This window comes from Plecotus auritus (assembly GCF_963455305.1).
Source record: "Plecotus auritus genome assembly, chromosome: 3".
NCBI classification, from domain to species: domain Eukaryota; kingdom Metazoa; phylum Chordata; class Mammalia; order Chiroptera; family Vespertilionidae; genus Plecotus; species Plecotus auritus.
The window spans coordinates 177,024,734-177,036,586 of NC_137772.1; the positions used below are offsets into that span (position 1 = coordinate 177,024,734).

The 11,853-nt window shown below is 52.8% G+C and overlaps 1 protein-coding gene across 7 annotated transcripts; it reads left to right on the forward strand.

Moving 5' to 3' along the window:
• The first annotated feature begins 1,757 nt into the window (after nucleotides 1-1,757).
• On the forward strand, nucleotides 1,758-11,847 carry MCRS1 (microspherule protein 1). 7 transcript variants are annotated; one of them, XM_080661312.1, is made up of 16 exons: nucleotides 1,758-1,874; nucleotides 2,346-2,468; nucleotides 3,066-3,185; nucleotides 3,674-3,812; nucleotides 4,152-4,290; nucleotides 4,898-5,056; nucleotides 5,204-5,313; nucleotides 6,203-6,311; nucleotides 6,624-6,762; nucleotides 9,725-9,800; nucleotides 10,156-10,184; nucleotides 10,303-10,395; nucleotides 10,575-10,657; nucleotides 10,833-10,920; nucleotides 11,154-11,281; nucleotides 11,403-11,847. In XM_080661312.1, exons 3-16 carry the CDS (start codon nucleotides 3,176-3,178, stop codon nucleotides 11,487-11,489), a joined length of 1,389 nt encoding a protein of 462 aa, XP_080517438.1. In that variant the 5' UTR covers nucleotides 1,758-1,874; nucleotides 2,346-2,468; nucleotides 3,066-3,175; the 3' UTR covers nucleotides 11,490-11,847. The 7 variants fall into 7 exon arrangements, with proteins under 7 accessions (XP_080517438.1, XP_080517435.1, XP_080517436.1 ...); XM_080661309.1 differs by lacking the exon at nucleotides 2,346-2,468 and having other exon boundaries at nucleotides 1,772-1,874; nucleotides 3,066-3,517; XM_080661310.1 differs by lacking the exon at nucleotides 2,346-2,468 and having other exon boundaries at nucleotides 1,778-1,874.
• Nucleotides 11,848-11,853: the final 6 nt, after the last annotated feature.

An 11,853-nucleotide genomic window follows, 5' to 3' on the forward strand; every position in this document is an offset into this window, starting at 1 on the left:
TTTTATATTCTTTTTAAATCTTTAGTGTTGAAAGTATTATATATGTCCCCCTTTACCCCATTGACCTCTTCTAACCTTCCCTGCCCCCCACCCCAGGCCTTCACCATCTATTGTCTGTGTTCAATGCATTAAGCATAAAGGCCAAAGTTCACTCCATGAACTACAAGGGTAATGTGATCTTCTCCTGATGACCTCTTTGTTCTCTTCTCCTTCATTGTTTTTCTTCATCATCCTGCTCTAGCCACACTGAACTCCTTCCTGTGTTGCAGAAGACCAGAGAAAACCAAGCAACGCTTAGAGAGATTGGAGTTCCACTTTATTATCATTCATTACTCGAGGTCCCAGAGAAAAACATCTTTTCAAATTCTGGGCAAAAACATGGAGGAAGCTTTCCCTATTTATACTTTTTCCAGTTCTTTGTCTCCCAAATTAGGGTTTTTTTTCCGGTCCCCTTTGCAAGTTCTTAAAGAGCCCTATGCACTGGGGCTTTGAGACCTCAACTAAAGGCCTGGCCTGGCGCCAGCACTGATAACTTCATCTGGGATTTATAAACAGGTCTTGCAGGACCAGACAATTAAAGGGGCAGTGGCTAGATTCAGATTGCTAGCCCCCCAAAATGTCTCATTTTCCCCATCACCTGTTCCTCAAATTCACCACTCTTTTCTGCTTTGGAGCTATGCTTGCCCCTCTGACGAGGTCATCTTAGCCCAGCTCTTTGCATTACTAGTTCCTTATCAACTATCAAATCACAGCTCAGTTGTCATCTGCTTAGAGACCGCCCTGATAACTCTCATCGAATATAGATACTATATCTAGATGGTCCACCAAACCTTATATCAGGAAACACAACCTTTCAGGGGAGATTAAATAGGTTAATATTCATTAAGCAAAATCACAGGACAGTAAATGAAGTGGGGATTTTTGATGCAGGGGGCTATTATACACTGTCGGGGCTAGAAGGGCCAGCCCTCCATCTGATATTTAATTCCGAGCTACTACACTTTTGTGCACTCCAAGGAAACATAAACCAAAGAAAAATCCTCTTTTAGAGGACACTTTTTCTGGTTTCCCAGGGCATCCCTTACACCTCCCAACTTTTCCTGTAGGCTTGTTCTCTCATCCCAAGATTCCCTCCAGGGCACTCCCCTCTGAGGGTGCTTCCATTGGTTTTCTCTCTTACCTCCGGGGACCCACAATGCCTCTAGCAGTCCAGGTGGCATTGGGCTGAAGACCAACTGAGCACCGCTCCTTCTCTCAGCGCCTCTCCCAGCGGCCCATCCGTTCCATAGCATAGACATCAACCTCCCTGCCCCTTTTGGACGCCACATCTCTCTAGCGAGCTCCTCAACGTCACGTGACTAGCACAGGGCCTGACACAGAATGTCTTCATAAAACCTACGGTCGAATCAAACAGTGCATACTGGTCCTGGGAAACTATCAAAGACTCCTATTCTTTGAGCGAATTCGGAAACCTAGTCCGCGCGCGGCCCCCGCCCACCCCACGGTCGGACGGCTCCTCCCAGCGTCCCCACCTCGCCCCGCCTCGCCCCGCCCGGTCTCGCCCCCCAGCCTATCCCGCCCCAAGTCTCGCCTCTCCCTTTAATCGCTCCCCTCAACTGGGTAACCTCTCTGGTGCCTATAATCCCTGATGTTTCCCTGTTGGGAAAGCCTTTGATTTCACCGGTTAGCAAAATTGTGACCTTCGCAGCCATGGCCACGCCCCCTTCACGCCTGTGCTCTGGGCGAACCGGAAGGGATTGTAAAGTTCCTATTTCGTAGACCCGGAAGTGGACGTACCTCACGGAAACTGGCTTTGGCCCTGCGGCTGCTGCCGTCGCGGCGGAGAAATTGTTGGAATTGGCAGCCTAGGAATGGTGAGACCTCGCGGTTCTCCTCTAAGGGTTATGAGCGGAGTTGGGGTGATCAGATAGAATTTCCCAGTGGCCTCCAGGGACGACTCCCCCCCCCCCCGGCCCCCGTTTTAGGGCCCCGCCCCGGTAGCGCCCTGGTAATCTGCGCATGCGTGGGCCGGGCCAGAGTCTGGTCTGAGACGTTACGCATGCGTAAAGGTGGCTTGCTGAAGGTGGGGTGAGAATTGGCCCGGTGTTTGCCCCCCACTCCCCGCCACCAGTCCGTGGGGCTTAAGCCGAGAATGTGAGAGCATCGGGGTTCTCTCGGTGTTTGCTTTTGAGTTTCACCACCACTGTTATCCCGAGCTCCTGAAACTGACCTGGACTAACCCCCATCTTGGTGTGCACTCGAGGGAGAATGAACCCAGGGAGGGAAGGAGGCGCAGATCCTGCCTCAGTCGGGCGTGAAATTAGGGCCCTTCGCCCTCTCCCCAGGTGGCAAGATTCCCAGCCGTATTCTGTGGGGCGGTGCGACGAGCACACCTGGGGACAGGGCCGGAAGAACAGCCTGGGCAGAAGGAGCGGGACCCGCAAGCGGCGCGCCCCCTCGAGTTCCCAGTACCTGAGTTTTGCCGAGTTTAGGAGCCTCTCCGCCCCCGCCCCCCCCACCCCCCCCCACCCCCCCCCCGTGACGGTTGATATTCGAGCAGTTTCCAAACTGTATTTGTTAGTTTCCCCGAGATACCGCCCACCAAATCTTAAGCTAAAGATGCAAATGGGGAGAGAAAAGAGATGGACTGGTTGGAATTCTATCCTTTTCCCTTCTTTGGCCTAGGAGGGAAAGGGGTGGTGCTGTTGAGCTGAGTGGACAGCTGTTGAGAGTGAGCGAAGAATCCCTTGTTTCCTCCTAGTTTATATCAAGGCCATTAACCTAGGGGCTATGAGTAGAATTAGTGAGGTCCGTGAACCACCTAAATAGTATGTGTTTGTACATTTTTCTGGAATCATAGCTTTTATCATATTCTCAAAGATGACAGTGACCTTCAAAAGGCTACTGATTTATCAGGGTCATATTGGCGAAATAGAGACTTTTGACTTTCTTCTCCCTGTGTCTTCCCTAGCTTATGGGACCCTGGGGGACCTGTTGCAGTATAAGGAGGTGAGGCTGGCCAGTCGGAATCCTGAGCCTCATGGAGCCTCATTTCTCCTTTGCAGAATCTCCTCTCAGCCTCTAAGCTCACCTGGTCAGAATCCTTGGATGAGCCTGTGGGACCCTTCCTCCTAGCCCTGTGGTTTGGAACCAGTGGCTTTGGGACTGTAAGAGGATGGACAAAGGTAGTATGAGGCCGGGCCAGCTCCCCAAACGTTTGGGCACCAAGCACCTGCTGATTCCACCCCGTGCCTGGCACATGTGTCTTTCCGTCCTGGCTGGGCATTGCCACCTCCCCCTGGGCCAGCACCACCCACATACCTCTCGGCAGAGGCCACAATTGACTGACTTGCTGTTGAGCTGCTGCTCTTTGGCATGGCTGCATTTTGATGGCAGAGGGAGCAGTTATGCCCAGAGCCCGGTGTGTCGTCATCACCAGTCTGACCTGAGCACCATGTGCTGCACGACATGACACTTGGCACCGGGAGAACTGCCCAGCGTGGAAGGTCTGGGCCAGGTCTGAGCCCAGATGGGATCTGGAAGGCCAAGGGATTCCCACCTTAAAACCTCAAGTGTCAAGGAAGCAGGGGAGGGCTGAGAAGACCTATGAGCAGAGGCTCAGGGCTCTGCTAGGCACTTAGGAGGTCTGAGTTCACTACTTCTCTTTTTCTAGATTCTCAGGGGCTACTAGATTCATCCCTGATGGCATCAGGCACTGCCAGCCGCTCAGAGGATGAAGAGTCACTGGCAGGGCAGAAGCGAGCCTCCTCACAGGCCTTGGGCACCATCCCTAAACGGAGAAGCTCCTCCAGGTAGTAAGGATTCGGATGGCCAGGGACTGAACAGGGGCATTAGGCACTGCATGCCTTCATCTCTGTTGGGAATGACTACCTGAGACCCTTAGAGGCCTAATTGGCAGAGCCTTGTGCTTTTCCTGTCCCTACTAAATCCCTGACAGAGGGCAAGGGAGGGAGATCTCAGGTCTTTGACATGAAATCTTTGTGGTACAGTACTCTTTTGTCTCAGACGGGTGGGGCACAGCAGTATCATGCCCCATCCACTGAGCTGGGAACCTGCCCTGTTCTGGAGGCATGGTGTAAGTGGTTGTTGGGGAGGGGGCAGGATTACTCAATGGGTAGGATTCTCCACAGGTTTATCAAGAGGAAGAAGTTTGATGATGAGCTGGTGGAGAGCAGCCTGGCCAAGTCCTCTACCCGGGCAAAGGGGGCCAGTGGGGTGGAACCAGGGCGCTGTTCTGGGAGTGAACCCTCCTCTAGTGAGAAGAAGAAGGTGAGAAATTGGGAGATGTGGCAAGGAAGTGGGAGGGGAAAGATGGGGTCCATGACCACAATTTGTCAGCGGGCATGAGTTTCCCTATAACCTGTCAGTGGTAAGAGTTCTTCAGAGGATGCTATGAGAAGACCAAACTACCTCAGATGCCTCCCTCCCGGGAACCTATCTCCTCCTACTCTCTCTTTCTTGTTCTCCACCCCTCTCCTTCCCCCCCACCCCCCCGCTTCAGTGCATCCTGTATCACATTCTGTGTGGGAGGCATAGAGCATGCATCTATTCTAGGAGCAGACAGCCTGTTCCCAGCATTGCTGGGTGTAAAAATAATCCCCAGGTGGCATTGCTCTGGCCCCAGACACTGTACCAGTAAGAGTGTTTTCCTGGTATCCTCTCCACCCACCCTCTACTCTGGGGTTGGGGGTGCTACCAGTAAAGAGAAGAACCCATATGGTCAAGGACTGTGTAGAAGTGCTCTGGTGGAAACAGGTATTAGAAAACTAGCTCCCTGCCTATGCTGCTTATTGTTGAGTGGGGATGGGGCTGTCACTTGAAGACCAGCTGCCCTGATGCTGGTTTTGAGCTCACTGTGTTCTTGTCCTCTGCCCAGGTGTCCAAGGCCCCCAGCACTCCTGTGCCGCCCAGCCCAGCCCCCACTCCTGGAATCACCAAGCGTGTAAAAAAGAGCAAACAGCCACTTCAGGTGACCAAGGATCTGGGCCGCTGGAAGCCTGCTGATGACCTCCTGCTCATCAATGCTGTGTTGCAGGTAGTGCTTCCCACCACTTTTTCCTGTCACTCTTTCTCCCCCAGCCTCTAGTTGTCCCCCAACTAGCCCAGTAGTGCCCTGTGGGTGGCAAGGGAAGGGTTTCTTTCCAGCAGTAAGGCTGAAGCAAACCCCTCTGGGGCCTTGCAGACCAATGACCTGACATCGGTCCACCTGGGTGTGAAGTTCAGCTGCCGCTTCACCCTTCGGGAAGTCCAGGAGCGCTGGTACGCCCTGCTCTACGATCCTGTCATCTCCAAGTGAGTGGGGCTGGCTCCAGCAGTGGAGAAGTACTGGGGATACCAGAATTTGGCCCCTGGAACAAAGAGAATTGCATAAGGGCCCAAAGAGGTTGTTGGGGAGGGGGCCTAAAGAGGGGGTCTGGGAGTTAGGGCTCCTGGGCCCTTGCATCCTCAGGCTTTAGAGGGAAGCTTCTTCCTGCTGCCAACCCTGCTAGTTCTGGCTTGATATCAGGAGCAAGGGGATCTAGAATTCAAGGAAGTAGAATAGGGTGAGGGGAGCTCTGGTTCTACCACTGTGTGCATTGTGGTTTGAGGCAAGTCACTTCCCAACCTTTCCACACAGATCACCCACAATTCCTTCTAATTTTAGCACCCCAAGTTCCAAATAAACCTGTGCACACATGCACCACACACTCTTCCTCCTCAGTTACTTCATTTAATGTCATCCATATTTGTTGGATGCTTAACACCTGTCTTCTACTCCACAGCCACTGGCACTGCTTAAGCTTTAGCCGTGGCCCTGATATACCAGGAAACAGACAGGGCTCAGTGTGAGAAAGAGCAAGTGCTGGGCAGTGGCTAATGGGTGGCAGCTTTGGCCAAGAAGGACAAAGGTCTTGGTGAGAGAGCCTCGGCTGGATTTAGGATCTTCCTCAGGACTGGCCCCAAAGGGGCTGTGCCTTTGAATCTCTTCACTGGGTTGAACACAGGGACTTGTTTCTTGAGTTGCCTGTTCATACTTTGGACAAACCCATGAGACCATGCTAAGCCTTGGGCTCTTCCTACCGAGGGCCTGGCCTCTCCTCCTGCATCTCAAAGACCTGCAGGCTTTGGGGGAAATAGGAACCTTAGATTGCTTAACAACCTCCCTTCAACACTGCCCTGACCTGTCTCCCTGCCTACCTAGGCTGGCCTGCCAGGCAATGAGGCAGCTGCACCCAGAGGCCATAGCCGCCATCCAAAGTAAGGCCCTGTTCAGCAAGGCTGAGGAACAGCTGCTCAGCAAAGTGGGATCGGTAAGGATGAGGTCTAGTAAGGTTGATGAAGGGGCTGGGCAGGGTGGGAGCTGGACTAACTAGACCACCGGTTGGCGACCGCTGAACTAGAAAACTCATGTGGGGAGACCCCACTGCCTGGAGACATGCTCGTGCAGATCTACACACCCTTGTGGACAGGGTACTCAGGAAGAGGCGAGCCTGGCTCCCTGGACAGCCATAGCTTCTTCCGGCTCCCAGTGGGAATGGGCTTGGGGGTGGGCAAGGATGGGGTGGAAAGGCAGGGGTGAGAAAACCTAGGTGCCTAGAGAGAGCATGCTTCTTGCCCTCCAGACCAGCCAGCCCACCTTAGAGACCTTCCAGGACCTGCTGCACAGACACCCTGATGCCTTCTACTTGGCTCGTACTGCCAAGGCTCTGCAGGCCCACTGGCAGCTCATGAAGCAGTACTACCTGCTGGAGGACCAGACAGGTAACTGGCCCCATGAATTGGCAGAGTGGGTATGCATGTGTGAGTATTCTGGGCACAATTGCCTTCACGTGCCCTGTAATAAGTTCCTCAATGGCTCCCAGTGTCTGGTTCACCTCTCTTTGCAGCAAAAACCAGTTCCTTCTAGAGGAAGGGACAGTAGCTGGAATGGTCTTCAGCTTCATGGCAAGGGTAATTTCAGCCAAAATTGCTTGGAATCCTGGGCAAAATGTCTAGATGGCAGTTGTCTATCATTTCTGGTTGTTTTGTTCGGTTTTTGGCATTTTTTAATTACGCTAGAGGCCCGGGGCACAAAATTTGGGCACTGGGGGGTGTCCCTCAGCCCAGCCTGCACCCTCTTTAATCTGGGACCCCTCTGGGAATGTCCGACTGCGGGATCAGGCCTAAACTGACAGTTGGACATCCCTCTCACAATCTGGGACTGCTGGCTCCTAACCACTCGCCTGCCTGCCTGGCTGCCTGATTGCCCCTAACCACTCTGCCTGCCAGCCTGATAGCCCCCTAACTGCTCCCCTGCCAGCCTGATTGCCACTTAACCGCTCCCCTGCCGGCATGATTGACACCCAACTGCCCTCCCCTGCAGGCCTGGTCGCCTCCAACTGCCCTCCCCTGCTAGCCCGATCACCCCAACTGCCCTCCCCTGCAGGCCTGGTTGCCCCCAACTGCCCTCTCCTGCAGGCCTGGTCACCCCCAACCACCCTCCCCTGCCGGCCATCTTGTGACAATGTGGGGGTGGCCATCTTGTGATGACATGGGGGTGGCCATCTTGTGGGGGCAGCCATCTTGTGATGCGAGGGCATGAGGATCGATTTGCATATTACCTCTTGATTATATAGGATAAGTAATATGTTAATATAATCTTCATGAATAACATTCAAGTATGAGCAAAATGTGAACATCCCCCTCACTGTTCACCCTTCCCTATTTCCCACCCAAGAGATGATGCCCTTCCCTCTCTTTACCTTTCACTCACTGCCTCTCCTCCCACCAACAGTCAGTGCTGCCAGGCTGCCTTCGGGCCATTCAGAACCCCCACTGGGACTTCACACCCAGTCCTTTTGTCCTTCTTCCCCAAGGGCCAGAATGCTCCCTGCTTCATCTCTTCTCTCAGCAGTAAAACTCTCACTCCTAGTGACAGATCAGGAAAGCAGTCTGATTAAACTGCAGGAAACGCTTCAGTTGGATTTGAGATTCAGGGTCAGACTTGCATAATACAGCACACGCTGCTCTTACTTCCTAAATGTTATTGCCCGTTGCCTTCTACATTGTTGTTCACATTGTTATGAAAAGGAAACTTTGGTCATGCCCTTCACTTTACCATCTGGGTCCTGCAGCTCTGGCTATTTAAAGACATTCCTACACGAGGATTTTAGGAAATCTTGTCAGGGGGAGGCCCATTGTTCTTTCCTAAGGATCTCTGAATTTCGTGCCCAGTAGGCAGCCCACTTTATTCCTGCAGCATCCAAATCTGCTTTCTCCGGCCCAGAGATCACTGAATTCCCACAGAGAGAATGGATACTGGATAAATTTATTTTTGCTATTATAGCTAGCTCCTTTGTCACTATTTTGAAAGTTATTTTGTGTAAACTTAATTGCTAACTTAAAGGTTTAATTTTTCTCTCCAAGAGTTCTTATGTGGGTATTTGATTTCTCTTTGCTATTTAGAACTAGGAGTCCCTAGGAACAGGGAATGCACACTGCTTAGTTGTTAAGTCAATTGAATATTAGGTTGGTGGAATTTCAGGCAGCTGTGGTCAGGGAGGGACTTGGAGGCAGTGACCAACCCACCCCATCTCCCCACACAGTCTGACCTGAGGACGCTGGTGTGGTGGTGGAGGGAACGTTTGGCAGGCGGTGAGGACACCCAGTGTTGTCAAACTCCTCAACCGACAGTTTCACAGCCACTAGCTAGTGGGAGCTGCTACTGAACAGACACTCGCAGTTGTGGGAACAGCCAGCCTTAAGGCAGAAGTTCTCAGATTTTGGAGGCCCGGGTCCCTTTCATATTTTGACTAGAAAAAAACTGAGAAACTTTCATGAAACAATATTTATCCTGAACATATCTAATGGGCTCTGATATTATCCTATGTCCATCTCATTTTTTGAAAAAATGAAACTAATTTCACAACTCATTAACACGGTACGACTCACAGTTGAAAAACACTGGTTAGGGTAGGGTAACTCCTTTTAGCACATCCTTTCTAAATGGGCTAGTGCAGTGGTCGGCAAACCGCGGCTCGCGAGCCACATGAGGCTCTTTGGCCCCTTGAGTGTGGCTCTTCCACAAAATACCATGGCCTGGGCGAGTCTGTTTTGAAGAAGTGGCGTTAGAAGAAGTTTAAGTTTAAAAAATTTGGCTCTCAAAAGAAATTTCAATCGTTGTACTGTTGATATTTGGCTCTGCTGACTAATGAGTTTGCCGACCACTGGGCTAGTGCCTCAGCCCCTCGCTGAGGGCGGCAGAAAATGTTCAGGAGCATGTGGTGCTTTGGTTTTTGGGTTTGGAATCAGGAAAGCAGAGCTTGAATCTTGATTCTGTCCTAAACTAGAGTCTCAGAGATGAACCTTCCCTCCTGTGTCTATTTCCTTATCTGTAAAATGGAACTAATAGCAGTGCCTTCTCCATATTTACAGTAGTTCAAGGTTGTGTGAGAGCCCTTCACACACCAGAAAAGCCCACACGAAAGGTCAAACTTAATTCCCTTCCCTTTGCAGAAACATCTCTGCCCTCCATTAACCCCAGGCATGCTTTGTGCCAAGTTAGCAAGCAGCCTAATCTGACATGCACTCCATTACCTGTATTGGATTAACTTGTGTTCATTTCAGCACGAGCTGATCCCACAGGCTCAGTCTTTACAGTGTGTCCCCTCAGTTCAGTGGTCTGCTCAGCAGCTGGAGGTTGGTAGTAGCATCGGTGCTGACCCTCCCTCCGTCCTTTGTTCAGTGCAGCCGCTGCCCAAGGGGGACCAGGTGCTGAACTTCTCCGATGCAGAGGACCTGATTGATGACAGTAAGCTCAAGTGAGTGGCTGGGGCCACAGGCAGGGTGCAGAGAACCGAGTGTTCCCCCTGGGGCAGTGCTCAGGTTACGTGGCCCTACCGCTCCTGCTGCAGAGAACGGAGCCCAGCCCAGTTTCAGCCTCAAGCTCCAGTTGTAGCGATTGGCACCCTCTCTCTGCTCAACCCTCACACTCCCACAGCACCTTACACCCCCAGGCCCCCCAGGAAGAAGGCTAGGCGGAGACCAGAGAAGCAGCCTCCTGGGCCACTGGGCTAACTGGCTGAGGGAGGTACTAATGAGCCGAGGAGTACCTGATGGTGATGGCAGGTGAGCTGGGAGTGGAACCTCATTCATTCTTCTCTTTTCATCTCTCAGGGACATGCGAGATGAGGTCCTGGAACATGGTGAGTGTGCCCTGGTGGGGACAGTAAGGGGGTGGAAGCTCCTGCCTGAACAGAGAGGACCAGTACTAGGTGCTGGTGACTTTGGTGTGTCCCTCCTTACCACCCCAACTCACCCCAGAGCTGACAGTGGCTGACCGGCGCCAGAAGCGAGAGATTCGTCAGCTGGAACAGGAATTGCATAAGTGGCAGGTGCTTGTAGATAGCATCACAGGTGAGGAGGCCAGGGGACCAGGAGGGGCACACTTCTCTCTTCAGCCCACCCTGGGTGCCTGTGATTACCTGGCTAGGTGCATCTTCCTTTCCCTCAGTAGACCTTGCCCTGGCTCCCTGCCTTCTGCCCTGTAGCCCTAAAGGGTGGGCTTTCCCCCACACAAGCTGCTCCTTCCCCAGGCATGAGCTCTCCAGACTTCGACAACCAGACGCTGGCAGTGCTACGGGGCCGCATGGTGCGGTACCTGATGCGCTCGAGAGAGGTAAGGCAGGCCCAGCTCCATCCCATTCCCATTCCCCCCTCCTGTTTCTCTTCTCCATCAGTCTTCCCCTCATGCCCCTTCTGTGTCTGGTCCCTGATTTCTCATCTTTCCCTGGCCTGTGTGGACCCATCCCCCAATCCTCAGCAGCTAGCCCTCACCTGCTGCATTTCCCCAGATCACCCTGGGGAGGGCAACCAAGGATAACCAGATTGACGTGGACCTGTCTCTGGAGGGTCCAGCTTGGAAGATCTCCCGGAAGCAAGGTACCAACAAGAAGCAGTGAGGATGTCTCTCCTGGTTTCTCGCTGCCCTCTGCAGCCTTGGGCGTGGTCTCTCTGGAAACTCTCATGAATGAGCTGGCATTTCAAGATCTCTAATCTGGGAGTCCTGGGTGCCTTCTAGCCCACCCCCAGGAATCAGAGAGGGTACATGGGGGCTTTGGGCTCTTTTCTGGTCTTCCCCCACCACACCATCCTCTTTTTCTTCTGTTCCATAGGTGTCATCAAACTGAAAAACAATGGTGATTTCTTCATTGCCAATGAAGGTCGGCGGCCCATCTATATAGATGGACGGCCGGTGCTGTGTGGCTCCAAATGGCGCCTCAGCAATAACTCCGTGGTGGAGGTGAGCTGGGAAGGAGGTGGAGAGGCCACAGTGAGACCTGCCTGGGGTGTGGTGAGCCATTATGTGGGCCTGGCTTCCAGTCCCACCTCTGTCCTCAGCCACCCTTCTCTCCTGCCTATAGATTGCCAGCCTGCGATTCGTCTTCCTCATCAACCAGGACCTCATTGCCCTTATCCGGGCTGAGGCTGCCAAGATCACCCCACAGTGAGGTGTGGTGGCAGGACCTATGGGCTCTCTGGCCTCAGTTTCCCCTGCCATTCCAGCTCCCTACCGAGAGCTGGGAACTCGGGCTTCTGGAAAAACCAGAGTGGGTAGCGAGAGACCCAACTGACAGCCCATTGATCTGAGCCTTTGCTGGGGTGGGGCAGGGGAGAGGGTATGGGGCTGGCCCTCAGGAACCCCTAGAGGCTGGGACTCTGCAGCTCCCTTAAAGCCAGAGCCCCCCTCTCTCAGCAGACTACCTTCCCCTCGCCCCAGATTCCTAATCCGTGTCTCCAAGCTGATTAGCTACAGACTTTTACTGTATTACTTTTCTTTTGTAAATAAAAAGCACTGAGTTCCAAAGTAGTTTC